Source organism: Zootoca vivipara, chromosome 5, assembly GCF_965207765.1.
Source record: "Zootoca vivipara chromosome 5, rZooViv2.hap1.1, whole genome shotgun sequence".
Lineage (NCBI taxonomy): Eukaryota > Metazoa > Chordata > Lepidosauria > Squamata > Lacertidae > Zootoca > Zootoca vivipara.
In genome coordinates, this window is record NC_142588.1 from 33759797 (window position 1) to 33779078 (window position 19282).

Below are 19282 nucleotides of genomic sequence, written 5' to 3' on the forward strand. Positions count from 1 at the left end.
CTCCTGTATCTGAGTGGCTGGGACCCATTCATTCTGGGACGGTGGAGCATCCTCCCATGCCATGAGGTACTCCAGTCCCCCCACCCCCCACCTTGAATCCAGGATGGCCGTGGCCTCATTGAGTTGCTCCCTGCCTTCCCTCTCCCCCCCTCCCTCAGGGGTTTGTTCGCTGTCTCGGAGCCTGCTGCTTTCCCTGTACGGCGACAGCAGCGATCTATGAAACACAGGGTGCACCCTCATGTCCTCTGGCAGTGCCAGCCTGTATGCCACCGGGTTTACCTGTTGCGTGACCGGGAAGGGGCCCAACCTTCTGGGCGCCAGCTTTTTGCATCGCCCTCTGATGGGAAGGCCCTCCGAGGACAACCACACTTTGTCCCCCACCCTAATGACCTCCCCCGGTCGCCTGTGGCGATCTGCCCCCTTCTTGTACGCTTCCTTGGCTCTCTCCAAGTGTTCTCTGAGCTGCTGGTGCACCGTCTCCAGTTCCTCTGCCCAATCCTCAGCCTGTGGGCCCTCCTCCTCCTCCTCCCCCTCCCTCTCTGGGAAAGATCTGAGGTCACGCCCGTAATTGGCCTTAAAGGGCGACACCCCTGTGGAGACGTGCACCGCATTGTTGTAGGCAAATTCTGCCAGTGGCAGGCGATCCACCCAGTCCGTTTGCCGCTGGCTGACGTAGCATCTCAGGTACTGCTGCAGAATGGCGTTGACCCTCTCCGCCTGTCCATTGGTCTGCGGGTGTCTAGCCGTCGACAAGCTGACCTCCACCTGCAGGAGGTTCATGAGCCGCCGCCAGAACCTGGAAACAAATTGGCGGCCACGATCCGAAATAACCCTTAAAGGTAATCCATGCAGTCTGAATACGTGATCCACAAACAGTTTGGCTGTCTCTTCTGCAGAGACCGCCCTGGCACACGGTATAAAGTGGCACATTTTGGACATGAGGTCCACCACCACCAACACTGCGGTCTTGCCCCTGGAAGAAGGCAGATCTGTGATGAAGTCCATGGACACTACTTCCCACGGCCTGTGCGGTGTGGCTAAGGGCTCCAGCAAACCTGCTGGTGGCGCTCTGACCACCTTTGCCCGCTGGCAGGTGTCACAGCCCCTTACATAATCCCTCACATCCTCCCGCACCCCTGGCCACCAGAAGTGTCTCATGACTAGGTGAGTGGTTTTATCCCTCCCAAAATGACCCGCCGTTGGGTTGTCGTGCATCTGCTTGAGGACCGTACGTCTGAGCTGGGTGGTGGGCAGGTACAGTGCACCCTTGTAGAAAAGCAGCCCCCTGCGTTCTGCAAAGTCTTTTGCCTGCTCCCCCCCCCTTCTCAGTTCTCTGAAGATGCGGTTGGCAAATTCATCCGCTGCCGTCAGTGCTGTGAGTTCTGCCTCGCTTACCACTGCTGCTCCGCAGGACCAAGCTGACGGGGGGAAGATGTGCCTGGGTGCCGGTGGCGCCTCCTCCTCCATGTACTCTGGCTTGCGGGAGAGGGCATCCGCCCTGACATTCTGCTCTCCCGGGATGTAGTGTATGGAGAAGTTGAAGTTCGAGAAGAACTCTGCCCACCGTATCTGCCGCTGGTTGAGCACCCTGGCAGTTCTCCAGAACTCCAGGTTCTTGTGGTCTGTGCACACCTGGATGGGGTGCTTGGCGCCCACCAGGAAGTGTCTCCAGTGCTGGAACGCAGCGTGGATCGCAAGAAGTTCCCGATCAAACACCGTGTAGTTTCGCTCTGGCTGGGTCAACTTCCTGGAGAAGAAGGCACAGGGTCTCCACTCTCTGTTGGCGTCCAGTTGCAACAAAATGGCGCCCACAGCTTTATCAGAAGCATCTGTCTCCACGCGTAGGGGCGCGTCCTGAACCACGTGGAACAGGTTCTGGTCTGAGGCGAACACCCTCTTGAGGCTTTCAAACGCTGCTTGCGCCTCTGACACGCTCATCCCGGCAACTCCAAAGTAGCCCAAAAAGGATTAGGAGGTTGCTGTCACAGTGGCCGGAGCGGACTACTTCAGAGTAACGACGCTACGCAGCTCTGCATTTTATTCTTTTATTGGTGCTGCGTATTTACAGTGCTAAAGTCATTGCTATTTACACGGAGTGATGTGATCAGTCGGTTTCAGAACCTCCTAATGGCTTTTGGCGCGTCTTTCTCCAACACAAAAGCTTTGGCAGACCCATCCTCTTTCCCCTCCTCTTTCTGCGTAGTTCTGGCGTTGGGGGGATGGGTCTCCCTCCCTTATTCGCCCCTTCCTGTCCCGCCTGGGACCCTGGCTCCTCTACCTTGCCTGAGCCTCGGACCCGACTTCCTGCTTCCCTACTGGAATCGGAACTCTCTCTGCTTTCCCCTGTGCTCGGTGATTGGCTTGAACTCAGGAGGGGAGGGACTTCGCGATATCCCCTGTCCCTCACACAACCCAATGAAAAATTGTCTGAATACTAGAAAATAGCAAGAGTGACTGGTGCCTATGCAAGTATCTCAGCCTTGTAAGCTTGCTAACAGCACCTCATGGGAATGGACGCGCACACACAAGGCTGAACATGGAAGACTATGTATGTGAGGCTTGTGTTTTGTCTTGGAGTTGGGCCTCTCCATCTCAGAGTATACATATAACCATGTTTACTTTGCAATTAAAAAAAATAGTTCAGAATTCTATGGTTCAGGTAAGCTGGAAAAGAAGTTTGTTGATACATTTATAGTAATATTTTTCAGGTGCCTTTTGATAATCCATAAAAAATGTTATTGTCTTGCTAGCTGGTTACAACAATTTGGAGGTTGCAGAATATCTGTTACAGCATGGAGCTGATGTAAATGCACAAGATAAAGGGGGTCTAATTCCTCTACACAATGCAGCATCCTATGGGGTAAGTATATCATAAACATTTGAACTAGATCAATTCTAAAACCATGAATTTTATAGCATCTGCTTTATGCCCTGTGAACCTTTTCTGAAGCTTTGTTCATGATATAATCAAAGTCACCTTTCTTAACTTGCACAGAGATTGCCAAAATTGGGGTGTTAAATACACATGATTGCTTCGCTGTGGTTTCTTAAATGATGCCTTGTGGTATATTTCTTTTTCTGACAGAAAACATATGGTTCTGGCAATATTCTCTACCCTCTCTGAACTTGGATAGGAGTTAGAATGGGACTTAGGCCCACATCTACTTTCCCTTGTTTTAGACGCTATGGGAAGAAGTGAATGATTGAACCAGAAGATCTAAAATTTATTTAAGCACAAATCAATGTTTGTTGGTGTTTGCTTAAATACAGGATTGTGTGTTCACTCTCCCAGTCTTTTACCTGGATACAGCCCAGGGTGGATGAGGGTTTTCTAACCTTCATAATATTTGTGGAAAACAGTCCCTTTTCATAACACAATATTGAGTAATACACACACACACACACACACACACACACACACACACACACACTCTTCATGCTGTTTCAACTCGTGTATTTGCATGTTTAATTTCAGTGAATTCCAACTCAAGCTGTTGATTTTTACACCTATCTACCGGCATTGAGAACTTGTAGTTAAAGCTTCTGTTGTTACTGCTCTGATTGTCTCCCCCCCCCCCAATCCCACTCCAAAGTATATATGGGATAGAGGCATACTTCACTGCTAACAGACTAGAAGCAGTACTTCCGAAACCAGCTTGCCACAGATGATTTTGGAGGGTGAGGGTGGACGTTTTTCGTTACTAGCGCAACTCTAGCGAAGAAGGGAATCTAACCAGGATAGTTTAGATTGTGAGAAACTTAAGGCAAGATTTTATTTCGTGATCTGCTCTATAATCCTAGAACACTTTGAAGGAATAGTTTCCAAATTAGGCTGATGGTCAGAAGTAGAATATCACAGAGGTTTCATGAGATCTATATTGTGGCTCTCTGAATCAAGTTATACACTTTGCTAATGCCCTGAGCACAGAAAGTGTATGAATACATTTGATTTCTTGCAGAACAAGTGTTCTTTGTACGAAGATTGAGTGTATACACTGTCATGGGCTTCCTAGATATGGAGATTACCCAGCATGATGTTCCCTAGGAAAGGCACTATCCAGACCTTGCCCATTCTAGTGACCATCATAACAGGTAATCTCCATAGCTATGTGATACTCACAGTATTGTAAAACAGCAATGCTGTTAAGCATGCTGGTTGTTTACATACATGGGTAAAATATTACATGTAGATGGGGCTAGGGCAGGCATCTCCAAACTTCGGCCCTCCAGATGTTTTGGACTACAATTCCCATCTTCCCCAACCACTGGTCCTGTTAGCTAGGGATCATGGGAGTTGTAGGCCAAAACATCTGGAGAGCCGCAGTTTGGGGATGCCTGGGCTAGGGTTTAAGAGCATGGAGTATGAACTAGAAGCTGTCTGCTCACATCTCAACTTGGTATTGAGGTCATTTGATGGCCTTGGGCAAGAAGCTGTCTCTTTCTCTAGCAGGCCCCACAGTCGCCTTGTATAGAGATGGAGACAACCAGTTGAATAAGAAAGGCATTTCTAGCAATATCATATCTCATATTAGAGTTTCCAAGACAGGGTGGCTATCTGAGCAAACACAAAACAGGGTGGGGCGAGCTGACCTGCGTGCAATAGCGGAGTACCGAGACTTGAACTGCCCTCTTTTGTTTTGATGGAATGTATTTTGGATTTAGGAAATCCAAAGGAAAATTGCAGCAAACTCCCCCCCCCCCTCGAGGGTTCCACTACATAAATGTATTTTATTTTCCAGCATGTAGATGTAGCAGCTTTACTTATAAAGTATAATGCGTGTGTAAATGCTACGGACAAATGGGCTTTCACACCTTTGCATGAAGCAGCCCAGAAAGGAAGGACACAGCTTTGTGCCTTATTGTTGGCACATGGAGCTGATCCTACTCTGAAAAACCAGGAAGGACAAACGCCTTTAGACCTAGTCACCGTAAGTGATGGGATTTTTTGAGAAGTTTGCATTAAGCTTCAGTTCCTGGCTCCTGACCCAGACATGAAATTTGAGAGATTAAAAGTGTGTTGTTGTTATGGTGGGCTGGAAGCTAAAAAGCAGTTCCTCAAAGTTGGGACTGAAGATGGACTCAAGGAATTTAGTTTAGGTGTGGCTTTTGGAAGTACATTTGTCAGAGAGGAGATAAATTGTTATTGAATTTGTGCTCATTTACAAACATACTGCTTGATGTTATTACCTAGTATTTTCTGGGCTACTTTATGTCTTCAAGTTAAACTATTGATAGAGACCTGCCATTCACAGTTTGTGACTGAAAATGTCTAGGTCCAAAACTCGTAACACAAAATTTCTTACTTAGTATAATGTTAAAAATAGCATCATTGTGCACCTTGTGACACCCTAGGAGCTTGCAGTTTATATTTAGGCTAGGATCATAAACATGCTTTCCTGGAAGTAATCCTCTTGAACTTAAGGGGACTTCTAAGTAGGTGTGTATAGGGCTGCATTGTCAATCTTTCTGCAGTAGTGTTTGCCAAATAAAAAAAAAAGGTCTTTATACCTTTTTAATGCGTGAGGCGGGCTACACTGCAAATGAGTGATTTTTATATAGGATTTGCCTCTAGGGTCATCCCTTTCATTGCATTGTAATTATATACAGTAGAAGCAAACTCTGGATAAGAGAGATAATATATCTGGTGATACTTTGTAAATAGCAGAATGTAAGAAAATTTGGCTTTTTAGGATAGCTCAAGTAAAAGGCCACTTACTGTAAATGTTACCTTGTCTTCATTTATGTTTGGATAAATTTGTAAATGTCTTAATGATATTCTAATTTTTTAAATTATTCTTTTCAGGCAGATGATGTTAGTGCATTATTGGCAGCTGCCATGCCACCTTCCGCCTTGCCATCTTGTTACAAACCTCAGGTTATAAATGTATCTCAAAACACGGCATCTTCAGCAGATTCACTTTCTTCTGTTCCATCCAGCCCTTCTAATCTGTCCGCTGCCAGTAGCCTTGACAACTTGTCTGGTAGCTTTTCTGAACTTTCAGTTGTTAGTACAAGTAGTGCTGATGGGGCCACTGGTTTGGAGAAGAAGGAAGGTGAGTCCTGCCTTTACTGATGAATTGGCTTACTCAGATGGGTGGATAGTTTATTAAGAATTAGGACAGTTCACACATACAACATCAAGTAGTGGTGCTACAAGTGGTATTCCTATCCACACCAGATTCATTATTGCAGATAGATAGAATCTGATGTAACTTTAGGCACAGTAGTGCTCTGCAGGTCATTCAGTGATAGGCTTGTATGTGTGATTTGGATTTTAGATAAATAGATATATCCAAAAATGATCTTTTCTGTTTCTAAGATATTTAAATGCCAATACATTTTTTTCAGGGCAACTTGCTTAGTCGTATGGTAGAAAGATTACTTGAATGTGAGGCTTACGTGTGTTAAATTTACGAAGGGTTTCTCACACCTCCCAGTGCCATTCCTGTAGTTATTTCTGAAATAATTTTTTGTACTTCCACTTTTGTTGAGAAGATTTCCCTAAGAATAAATCGAGCTAAATATGTTTCCATTTGAGTGGCTGGGGAGACTCAGCCAGATGGGCGGGGTACAAATAATAAAATATTATTATATAAATTATTATATAGAATATAAGGTCAGCAAGTACTTTGATTTTATACTTAAAACACACATTGTCTTCATTCACGGGTCAACCATAGTTAATAGTTTACTGGGATTAGGTCATTTTGCCCACTTTGCTACAGTCCCCAGCTTAGATGTGTTAAATGAAAATTCTAGTTTGGATGTGTTTCACTACAGACAAACTATGATTTGTACCCAAAGTTTGTTCTTGACTTGCTGTTCATAATATTAACACTAAGCCACAGATTGTGGGTTTGTTTCTCTTGTGGGAAGGAGCACAGCAGGCAAAATCAGCATGCTTACTGCAGACCAGTGGCTATGGTTTGCCATGAACTTGTAAAGTGTGCCACAGCATGTCCCAAATGTTGTTGGACCTATGTCCAGAAGATTGTTTCTAATTTATACTCTTGTGAATGTGCAGAAAAGGTGAAATACTCTTAGCCCCTTTAATATGCAACTAATGTCTGCTTTTCCTATACAGTTTCAGGTGTTGATTTTAGCATAAATCAATTTGTGAGAAATCTTGGACTTGAACATCTAATTGACGTATTTGAGAGAGAGCAGGTGCGTAGCCTTATTGTTAGGGAAACAAGTTGCATGATGCAAATGTAAAATGAGAAATTTTAAATTCCGTGTGTGTGCACGCGCGCATAATAGCTTCAGTTCTTAGCAACATGAAGTTTTCCATGCTGAAGATCTGTGCCTTAATCTGAGTTTAATGTGAAACTGCATTTATGTTACTTTTCTTTGTAGATAACATTAGATGTACTGGTTGAAATGGGGCACAAAGAATTAAAGGAAATTGGTATTAACGCTTACGGGCACAGACACAAAATAATTAAGGGAGTTGAAAGACTAATCTCGGGACAACAAGGTATGTTGCAGATCAAATTTTGGGGGTTGTGTTGCAAGTTGTGGAGGAGAAGAGGAAGGGAACATATTGATGTGGAGCTGTGGGCTTAATACTGCTCAATATTATCCTAAGTTTTTGGGGTTTTTTAGAGCATGTGTGTGATATCCCTGTTCAGGGAAGTTTTTAATATGTGACATTTTAATGTATTTTAAATTTTTGTTGGAAGCCGCCCAGAGTGGCTGGGGAAACCACTGGGTGGGGTACAAATAATAATTTATTTATTTATTTATTAGCAAGCTCATTTTTCTATAGTATTGGAACCAGGAAACCTTGCAAGCAGAAATTATTATGTATTATATGAATTCTGTGGCTTGTATCCAACAAAGTAGTTCCATTAGCGCAAGGACTTCTTGCTTGTACAACAGAATTTGCACAGACTCCCCAAAAACCTGTTCCAGATGGTTGGGGGGGGGAAACCCAGGACAGATTCAGGCACAAATTGAGGGAAGAGAGAGGGGGAAGTTTAATTGTGCAACCAAAAGTCCTTGCACTAAAAACAGCTTTGTTAGATACAACCCTGAAGTTCTAAAACTACAACCTTATCTATTATATATATTTTAATGGAGCTGCATGTGTCTAAATATTACCTGTTGCATTTTCTCATAGGTCTTAACCCCTACCTAGCTTTGAATACTTCAGGTAGTGGAACAATACTCATAGACCTATCCCCTGATGATAAAGAGTTTCAATCAGTGGAAGAAGAGGTATATCTTTTGATTCATATTCCATATAAAAAAACTCACTGTTGTGTAATCAGATGTAATAAACTTAATTCATTTTTCAGCCTTTTTCAGCCTTAGCTGATTCAGTGTTAAAAACATGGTGCTCATCCTCACGTTAAGTCTTTTAATTTTGTTATTAATCATTGCCCCCAGCTGAGGAGACAGTATCACTTGAGATAAGATAGGCCAAGCAATTCTTGTGACTTTTCCAAATACTCTGAACTAACATAGTGCGGACATGTAATTGCTGTGCATGGGCTCAAAGAGCGACATAATACCTGCTTTAAATCAGGACATGTGAAGATGGGATTAGAGGTTCAATGTGGTGACAAGTGGCTCTATACAGCCAGTTTTAAAGCAGCCTGCCATTTGAATTCTGCTTATGTTTGTGGAAATAATTATAAATTTCCTTGTGGGAGCATAGCTCAGTTGCAGTTGCCTTGCATTCAAAGACACTAAGCAATTTTTTATTCAGCATAATGGAATCTAATAAAAGTTATGGTTAGAGATTCTTTGTTTATTCCACTTCAGATGCAGAGCACTGTTCGAGAGCACAGAGATGGTGGACATGCTGGCGGGGTTTTCAACAGATACAACATCCTAAAGGTAACTAATTGGCGTCTCTTTCACCAAGAAGTCATTGTTTGTGCTATCAGTTCTAGCCCTTGCCCTTGGCCTTGAATTAATTGTGCAATCTGGAAAGTAGAAATATATACTGTGCCAAGGAAACAAAAACTGGATTTGTAATTAATTAGAAACAAATGTGCAACTTTCAGTTTATTGACAATGCTGTCAGTGGGCTGTTAAAGAAATAGAAACACTTTGGTGGGAAGAAAACTAAGATGAGTTGTAGCATTAACAAATGTTATTATGGCCTAAGATTTCATGGTCTAGAGGCCATGGGTGATTTCCAGTAAAATACTTCTGTTAGCCCAAGGAGTTCTGAGTGTGAATGAAACTTCTCTTCCCCCTCCACATACAACCCTAAATCTGTTCTTGGGGATTCCCACCCACCCATTCTCCTTACACTAATGGAACAGCTTTGCTGGATACAGCCCTGTTTCATCAAATGCTTAAAGTGTAATCCTGAAATGCATGCTTGCATACGCACACATACATATATGCAGACACACATGGGGGTTGTAAGGAAGTGTGGTTAGAGAAAAATTAAATACAAAAAGTACAGATAGTGGCAGTTCAGTTAGAATATGTGCAAGAGGAGCACAGTGATATTGTTGTTGTTTTTTTAAAAAAAATTATCCACTACTCTATCCCCAGTGTAGCAATTATACAATTTTAGACCTTGAACTATGTATATGATCTTACATGGGTTGGTGGGAGGCTGCTGTTTAGATGGTATTGTGTATTTTATCACTTAAAAATGTAATAAGCCGCTGAATGGGGCCCTGGGCTTCTTCCCCCAGTTGACAATACTGTACAGTGGTACCTCGGTTTGCGACCGCAATCCGTTCTGTGGAGGCGGTCGCTCGCCGAAGGCACGCTTCGGCGTGTGTACGAAGCGCTAATAGAGCACTTCTGCGCATGCGCGAGCTGCACAGATCGCGTCTGCGCATCCGATGCCGCGGAACCCGGATGTAAACACTTCCGGGTCCGCGGCGGTCGCTCGCCAAAGCGGTCGCAAACAGAGGTAGACGTAAACCGAGGTTTGACTGTACAACATCCCTGATAGGGTAGAAGGGTGTTTTGTAAAAGTCTCCTGAGATGTCAATAAAGTTCTTCCTAATGTTCAGTCAAAATATCCTTTCTTGTCATTTGAACCCCTTGGTTCAGGTTCAGCTCTCTGGAGCTACAGAAAACAACTCATTATTACCTCACTAACATGCAGAAGAACTGAAGAAGAGCCTGCTGGATCAGGCCAATGGTCCATTTAGTCCAACATAGGGGCACAATGATATTGTACAGCAATGTGATAGATGATAAAGCAAGCATCTTGACGTTATTAACTAGCATTTATAGTGAGAAAAGAAAGAATTCTCTGTATTCAGGGCAAAATCAATAAAGTTGAATTTCTTAATTGTAATTCCTTTTCCTAAGCAGATTTGTGGAAACAGCTTATACTTCAGACAACTGAAGAAATCTAATTGTGAATTCTGGATTTTCTGTCCTTTTAGATACAAAAAGTATGTAACAAAAAGCTCTGGGAAAGATACACTCACAGGAGGAAAGAAGTTTCTGAAGAGAACCATAATCATGCTAATGAAAGGATGTTGTTCCATGGTATTTCAAATTATTTTTTTCTCATGTCCAGTCATTACTATTTATAATGTTCTCTGGTTTTTTTTTTAATTCTGAGATTTGAAATGATCTACAGTTCAATTCCAAATAATGTTTAGCATTACAGTCTTATAAAACTCATAAATATTATTGACCAGTAGCTACCATGTAATTTCATATTGTTAATATTGTTCTGGTATTGTATTTGTACAATACTGTTAGCATTAAGTGCCTGGAAAAGAGGAGAATCGAAAAACCTCTAAAAATCACCTTGCGTGCTTAAGTCTCTTCTCAAATCTGGGATTATATTATAAAGAACAATCTGTATTGATTTTTTCATTGAGATTTCCATTACAATTGAGCATTAAAAGCCTAAAAAGCTGAATAAACATAAAAATATTGGTTTTTAATGCTCAGCTGTTTTAGCCTTTTCATTATGCTCTTTTTAGTTTTCGTTTGCCGGTATTTAATAATTGTGTGTTTATTATATACACCCACACACCCCAAATATTCTCCCTCAGTTTGATAACACAAAAAGCAATAAGGAGAGGCAGGTGGAGTATATAGTTTTCCAGCAAGTGTAATTGTGAAAGGCCCATTATTGTGAGCAAAGAGACTGGGCAAAAGCACTTTGTCCCAAAAAGATGTTTGTCACAGTGAGCATGCCAATCATCAATTACAGGCACCTGTCTATCCTGTTAATTTACAGTTTCAGCCTGAAATACATAAATGCATCCTAGATCTACTTTGTAAGTCTCAAGGGTCATTTCTACTGACTGCAGCATCCCTACATGAAACAGGATTTTTGGTTGCCGGTCATGCCTTCTTTAATGTCAAACCATCCCAAGATAGCACAGTGGTGATGTGTTTGCAGGCCTAAAGCAAACCTCTCCTATGTGATATTGTGGCAACACTATTAATGGGATTTATGAACCAGGCTTGGTGCCAAAATTTGTACAAGCAACAAGAAGGGCCTCCTGATTTTGTACCTCCACACCCTTTTTTTTGCTTCCCCCTCCCCCTAATGTATTCAGTTGGATAGTGTTGCTGTAATAAAACTGTCACTACAGTATTTCCCTGGATAGTGGTGAGTATTGTTTACAAGATGGTAAAATATTCAGTGCTAAGAACATATATAATAAAGACTAACACTTTTTATTATAATGTACTTGCAGGCTCCCCTTTTGTGAATGCAATTATTCATAAAGGTTTTGACGAGAGGCATGCATACATAGGCGGAATGTTTGGAGCAGGAATTTATTTTGCTGAAAATTCCTCCAAAAGCAACCAGTATGTGTATGGTATTGGTGGTGGCACGGGTTGCCCAATTCACAAAGACAGATCTTGTTATGTCTGCCATAGGTAAGTTGTAGTAAAGGTTGTTTGACCTGGTTTTTTAATCTTTGCGATTACATTGTTTTAACCCACTCTGGAACCTTACACTGAAGGGCAGACAATAAAATAAACAACCTAACAGAACTAAATGAATTGTACTAAAATTTGTTGAACTCATCATTGCTTATTTAGAGAATGTATATGGTACTTTTCTGACACATCCCTCAGGAGAGAGGATACAGAGTTACAGTGGGTCTGAGAAGGGAGGGTGGGTTCTGTTGTTTGAGTTGCTTCTGCCTCTGCAGACTCTGGATCCAATCCATCATTTACATCTATAAAATCAAGGTAGAAGGTTTCTGTCTTGTTTGTTCCTAGTGTCTCTATCTGCACAGCTATCAACCCCCCAAAATGGGTGCAATATTATGTTACTTGCAACCAAGGAATGTTTGCCAAATGAGGAAAAAGTAGTATTGACTATTAAAACCTTGTATGTCTGCTGCCGCATAAGAACATTAATTTCTCCACATTGGATAGGTGATCTTTTAATTACCCAATTTTGGTCAGAATCTGTAAAAGCTAAAACTAGTTTAAGTTCACTGGAAAAAATAGACCAAAAATATCCCTGGTTCAGTGTTGGATTGTGGGCACCGTCTTACGAATTTTACAATGAAATGTCATGGAGAAAGTGGCCTGCTACCTGTATGGGATAAGGGTAAAGATACCAACTTTTTCCACACCTGTCCAAATTGTAGCTGGAATATCATTTCTGCCACCCATTTATGGTTTTATGGATTGTAGTGAGCCCTTAAATTGTGGGCTTTATATTAGCAAGCATTTGCTTTTTAAGTTTTGTCTGTGTTGGAGTCCTGGCCAGATCGTTAGCAGTTTGTTGCCTTTTCATTCATGAGACTCTTAAGCTCATGTTTGTGGGTTCGAGAAACACGTTGGGCAAAAATATTCCTGCATCACAGGAGGTTGGACTAGGTGACCCTTATGGTCCCTTCCAACTCTACAATTCTATGAAAAACTAAGGCAATATCCTTTAAGCTACATAGTGTTCTTTAATCATGTGCTTTAACACATTTTTGTTATGTGATCAGAATTTCTGAGAGAACATTGTGGAGAACAAAAATAGGGGTCTTGGTGTTCTTGGATCAAACTCAATATTAAGAGAATATGGATAATACTCAAGTAAAAGTAATGCTTTTTGTAAACCTTATTTGCATATTAAGAAATGGAATTGCTTGTTTATTTTTGCCTTTGCACATTTATAAGTAAAGGATTTGTTTTCTTTAATATAGGCAGTTGCTGTTTTGTCGTGTTACATTGGGCAAGTCTTTTCTACAGTTCAGTGCAATGAAAATGGCTCATTCTCCTCCAGGACACCATTCAGTTACTGGGCGGCCTAGTGTAAATGGACTAGCTTTAGCAGAATATGTCATTTACAGAGGAGAGCAGGTAGTGTATTTTTAGTTTCAATTTCCAAACACTGTTTTCCTTAAATTTGAAGGTTGGTATTCATAGGCATCTTGAATTTTTATATCTTGCCTTCCAGTTGGTTTAATAAGAGAAATAGCTTTTTACAACAAAATCCTGCACATGTCTACTCTCCAGTGGGTTCCATTGATTTCAGTGGGGTTAACTCCCAAGAAAGCACATAGATTGCAGCCTGAAGCCGTGAGAGTTCTTCACTTGCTCAGAAATGCATTATACTTTTAGCTATTTTGTTCTTACTATAAGCAATTATTTTTCATCACATGCATTATTCCCATAACATGCTTACAGGTGACAGAGAATAATAAACATAATTTTATATTTCAGGCCTATCCAGAATATTTGATTACGTACCAGATTATGAAACCTGAAACTGCCACAGAAACTTGAAACCCCAGATGTTTTGCAGAGATCAAAATGAAGAGTACACTGAATTGCTGAAAAAATGTATCCTACCCCCACACCATTCTGGTGGAAAATGTGAATAAAATCTAACATTTTGACTTAGTAAAGCTTTAATAAATATATAGTAAGTTTTCTAAAATTTCAGAAACTTCCTTTTTTCAGCACTTTAACAGATCTCATTCCAGGTGATACTGGGTTTGTCTGTACTAAATTATAAAACATTAACTTGAACTTTGTTTTCTATATGCTGTTACAGTGAAATATTAACAAATTGTATTGCTATATAGGAACTCATTTTACGAATACTGTGTTCTTTAAAACACTACATTTACACTGAGTAAAATTGTATTTGTAAAACCTGTAAATAAGAGCTTTTCTACTAGCCTGGTATTTATTTACATTGGTTTTGTAATATAAAGTGTTTCACAGCCACAACATATGCAAATATTTCTCTCTCCCCCACCCAAATGTTACATTACTCATCTGCATTTCACTATCCATGAGATTTGGGAACCCCATGTAATTTGCCAATCAAATAGAAACATACACATGATTTTAGCTAAGTAAGCAGAGTTTAGTAGAGGAAATGCCCCAGCAGTCAAGTCATATATGCATTCCTGAGAAACAGAACATTCCAATTCCTCTATAGATTCTATTGAAGGAGGTAAATAAACTTTATACACATGGTGCAGTTAAACCTTTGGGCACCCATTTCATACAAATACAATATATTTTGTAATGAGCCTATCTTTATCTCCCTATACCTCTAGCAGTACAAAGCTAAGCCTAGAAATGCGATGAGATCAAATTTCCTTTTGCATGCAGGACTCCGTGAGTGAAGTCTGCTGTCTATAGTTTAGCTAACCAACTTCCTGTAAGACTTGTTCTGCTTATTGTAGACGTTAGCTGGGTTTCCCCATGAAAGTCACTGGAGGCAAAAGGCAGAAAAGGAAGTACTCACACCACCTCAAGGCACTGCCAACTTTTTCACACCCTCTCCTAACATCTGTTTTCCTTATTTCAGTTCCATCTAGGATTACCCATTTGTTTCAAAATCTCTTAGTAAATGTATATAATCCCACATTTCATTTGTCCACTTATTTAATTAAGCATTTCAACGGGAGTTCTTCAACATTATGACCCATAATGTAATTTAATTGAGGATCATTATCACATTAGGGTTTAAGAGAGATTGCCAAGACTGCTTGGACTGTCTGATTCATATGGGGACTTGAGACTTGAGTCCGAAACAATTGCATTGCACATGAAGTCAGTGCATGGATAATTATAAAATCATGTGGGAAATATAGTAAATATCACTTATATGTGATTGCTCCTGCAAGCAATACAAAGAATATAAAGGGGTCTTGATTTGTATGGTACTATATCACTGCATGTTTTCCACTCGCTAGCTTAATTAAATGCTGGATCGAGTGTTCATGCAAAATCTGCTAACTATCATTTAAGCACTGAGATAATTCATTTCATTGCTGAAAATACTTCATTCTTTGTGAATGATTATTTAATGTGATGTAAATTATTGTGGTATGGGTAGCATTTTAAATGGTACCATAAGATTGGTTAGAATGGTTATTGGGGTTTTTTGTTTTTAATTTTGCATGACATACCTTGCTTTTTCTGAAGTAATGGTTTTGCTTGTGTTGACTTGAGGTGAAATTCCAGCCTCCTGTGCAATTAATGCTTTACTCATCTTGAAGTGTCTTACCTGTATTGTACGACATTCCATTCCATTCAACCCCAAATAAACTTCATTCACAAACTTTTTGGTATGGTTGCATCATTACAATTAAGCGTAGCAAAAAGGGCAGCGACCCACCAACAGCAGACATTCCCCCCCCCACACACACACCTCCCTTAAACTCTGAAGTTAACTTCACTTGAAAATTACGGTATAATTACTCACTGCCTGTTATCTTGCTTGAAGGCTGCATTGCTGTGGCCTGGCCCTACTCCCATATTTCTGCAGTAGAAGAGGGGAAAGCAAACTAATTCTAACAGGACTGTCAGGAGCAAGTGAAGTACAGTAGTTGTTTTGGAAATCCTTGTTCTTCAAGAATGAGATTTAAAGTGACCTCCCCCTAAAGTTGGCTATACAAAGAAATAATCTTGTTTTCCCAATCTTTGAGTTGCTCTTTGGACCACAAAGGCAGCTATGTAGGATGGGCACAGTCACACAAAAGGACATTTCTATTCAGAAGTTACTCACTTTTGCCAAACAACACTAAATATTGTGATTATTGTAATTAACCTCCTTCACGCTTCCATATCCTAGGCGGTGTGAGTGAGCTTACTTTGCTCTCCGTGCTCACCTATGTAAAGTAACCTCAGACACTTAGGCCTGAATGGGAAGTTTTACATTACTTCAGCTATAACATCATCTGACGTTCTAATAAGTGCTGCTACACTCCCTGCACTCTCAAAAAGTGATTTGTAATAGCGCTTGCGCAGTAGCTGCTTTCGTAGCATTCCTAGAAATACTTGGTTCTGGAGAATCCTCAGAAAGCTGACACGCACACAGGAGAAACATAACTTATACAGAAATTATACTCTGTATGTCCAGCACTTCTTAATAGTACAGCTTTTTGTGTTTTTTATTTTTGCACTAGGGGGCACTAGATCCCAACATTCAAATGTGCAGGGGATTGACTGCTGATAAGAGTTGTCTTAGGTCTGTAGCCACTGGAGGAACTATAGAAAGTATAATTTTGTCCTTTTATTCTACTGTTTTACTTTAATAGGTAAAATAGGAAGGAGTCAGTATTTTCTCCTAATTGTCCAGTAAAAAGAAATAAAGCCTACCACTTTTCAGTGTTCTGCCCAAGCAGCAGAACTACTGGTATACATTACAAGATTTTTAAAGGCTAAAGATTTTTTAAAATTAATAATAATGTTAACATTATTGTTGATTTTATACCCATCTTTCATAAAATAACTTAGTGGGCTGCCCATATGGGACTAAACCCCCTTAAATACAAGGAGACTGACTTCTGAATAGACCTGTAGACCACTATATTTATTATAAGTTAACTGCACACTGAATTCTTAATGGCTGACTGGAGCTCTGCTACTTATTGTGTAGTTGCATTTGTAGAGCGTACCTTATCTCAGACAAAAGAGGAAAGATGCTTCTCGTTTCGAAGAACGGAAGGGCAACAGCCATGTTTACTGGAAACGGTCAGTTAGGCTTTGGGTGCTCGTGTTTTCCAAGTAACATGGGAGCTCCAGCAGGGCAGATCTTCCCCGTGTCATCAGGGTGAGACCTTGATGTGACTTCCCTGCTCCCAGTCACAGTGTCACCTGATCTGCTCTTGCATTTGCACAGAGCATCTCATGCTAACCCCGTGGCGCCGGAAAGAGCAGTGCTTCTGTAGCTCCCATGCCATCACGTGACACAGTGGCCCAGCTTTAACATCCATAGTATTTTGAGGTCACAATTCAGTTTCATCTACCCTGCTAGCCTTCTTTGCCTCTTCTTTTTGGAACCCTCTTCCAGAAAAGCTCAGGTGGGGCTGCCACTTCCTTCCATAAATCCCTTCGTCAAAACCCACTTTCCCCATGCAGCTAACCCAAAACATGTTGCTTGCCTGAGGTAAAAGAGAAGATGGCGCTTCCCCACTTCTAACTACAAAAACCAACCAGACTGGTAGTTGAAATTTGTTTCAAACAAAGGTGATGGGACAAGGTGATGTCCACGATAAAGGAAGCCGGAAGGCAAGCGGGGGGTGGGGGTACCAAAGCTTTTCTTGTGGCACACAAAGACCTGTCTGCTCCCTGACCCACAGCATGTGGTGCCTGAGGCAGTTGCCTCTCGCTGCCTAATGATGCAGCTGGTTCTGACACCTGCCCTCTTATCCCCGCTTGAAACAAAGTATAATAATGTATGTTTAGGGAAGTTTATAATGTTTGAAGTTTTATTCTGTTTTTAATGTTCTGTTGAAAGCCGCCCAGAGTGGCTGGGTTTCCCCAGCTAGATGGGCGGGGTAGAAATAATAAATTATAGTGAGGAGGATGTCTGCATTCATTAATATACGTCCCCAATCAGAATAAATGGGTGTGGTTCATATTTTTATTTTTTTAAGATATCTGGAATAGTTTTTAAATGTTTTCTATACGAAACTGCTTTTAATTGCTTTTACATTTTGCTTTATGGCTGTAACTTGTGTCATTCGTTTTTATAATTGCCTTTACCTTATTTTATTGTTATAACCTTATGGTAGCTGCCTCATTGTAAAGGGCAAATAAAATTTGATTATGATAAGACAGAACAAATAATGCTTATCGCCGTTCAAGCAGAATAAGCACCCCATCATAACATGAAGGATAATGTGAAATTAGCCAATTCTTCCAGAGGTCTGCTATACCTCATAGAATAGACTCATTGTACAGGAAGCTAATTTCAGGGGGGGGAAACACATGGCTGCTCTTTGTCACCTGTTTGCTTTAAAAACACTTAATGTTGGTGCAAAACACTTGGATTTGCAACCTTAGAAAACCAAGTAGCTTTCAATTTAACAGTTAACACGAACTTTTAAAAACTCGGGTCTTTTAAGTGTAAGTTTTCTACCCACAGGTATATCAAAGGTCCAAGTATTCTTGTCAGAAAAACCCAACAACTCTGGCGGCACAACGAGCCCGTAGCTCAGTATGCCAAAGCCAGCACAAGAGAGACCACCAGTTCTGACAATCCGTCATTCACGTTTCCCACTGTTTGGCTCTATTGAGGCAAAATGTGAGAAGCTGCTCCCAAGTCCTCCCCACACAAAGCTCTTTATGAGTCTTTACTGAGGCGTGATCCAGGCAGCCACGCTGAAGTTGCCAGCCTGAAAGCAGCCCCCTCCTCGTGGCATTTGGCAGGCTGGCTTTGGGAGGAGGATAGATTTATGAGTTGTGAAAGATGGGCAAATTAAAGTCCTGGGCATTCTTGATGGGATTAGACTTTCTAGGGCACAGGCATATATTTGCATATGGCTCTGACTTAGCACATTAGCATTGTCTTCCTGGCTCATTTTAATACGCTTCCCAGCCTCACTTCCCTGCCTCTTCACCCATTCTCCCACTCCCTCCTCACAGCAACTCCTCTCACATCCTTTTGTTGCCTACCAAGATAGTAAATAACGGAGAGGCCACCTTCGAGTTCCAGACAGAAGCGTGGGTTTTTTTTTTACGCCTGCCGCTCTTCGCTTAACTGCTGAATTAAAAATGAAGAAGCCCTACATTTTCACAGAAGTATCCCGGTTTCAAAGCCCCATTTCATGTTACCACATGCCTTACAACTCTGTTAACAGAGGGCCCATAATACATGATTGTCATTGCTGTTGCTAGGGCCTGAGAGACTAGCTAGTTCTATGAAGTGAGCCACTCTGAACACCTAGGGAAAGTGCTGTACAAATGGTAAATAATACTATAAAACCTTACTTTAAAAAATAGATTCCCAGGCCCACTTCTAATCAAAAACACCATGTTTTCTTCTGGGTCATACCAATTTTGAGTCTCTTTCAATTTCCCCTCTGGTATAATTGATTTGAACCTCTGCCCCCACCCCCAATAACTCTTT

The 19282-nt window shown here is 41.2% G+C and overlaps 1 protein-coding gene across 4 annotated transcripts in view; it reads left to right on the forward strand.

The window, feature by feature from the left end:
- Window positions 1–15487, forward strand: part of TNKS2 (tankyrase 2) — a 37731-nt gene extending 22244 nt beyond the window's left edge. For 2 of the 4 annotated variants that reach the window (XM_035137784.3, XM_035137785.3), the window contains 11 exons: window positions 2751–2860; window positions 4740–4928; window positions 5804–6053; window positions 7085–7167; window positions 7357–7477; window positions 8123–8220; window positions 8770–8844; window positions 10371–10476; window positions 11649–11835; window positions 13110–13266; window positions 13630–15487. In XM_035137784.3, coding sequence (XP_034993675.1) covers window positions 2751–2860; window positions 4740–4928; window positions 5804–6053; window positions 7085–7167; window positions 7357–7477; window positions 8123–8220; window positions 8770–8844; window positions 10371–10476; window positions 11649–11835; window positions 13110–13266; window positions 13630–13692 — 1439 coding nt within the window. In that variant the 3' untranslated portion in view covers window positions 13693–15487. The remainder of the gene's footprint in view (window positions 1–2750; window positions 2861–4739; window positions 4929–5803; window positions 6054–7084; window positions 7168–7356; window positions 7478–8122; window positions 8221–8769; window positions 8845–10370; window positions 10477–11648; window positions 11836–13109; window positions 13267–13629) is intronic. The other 2 variants (XM_035137786.3, XM_088670330.1) reach the window with 1 other exon arrangement.
- Window positions 15488–19282: the final 3795 nt, after the last annotated feature.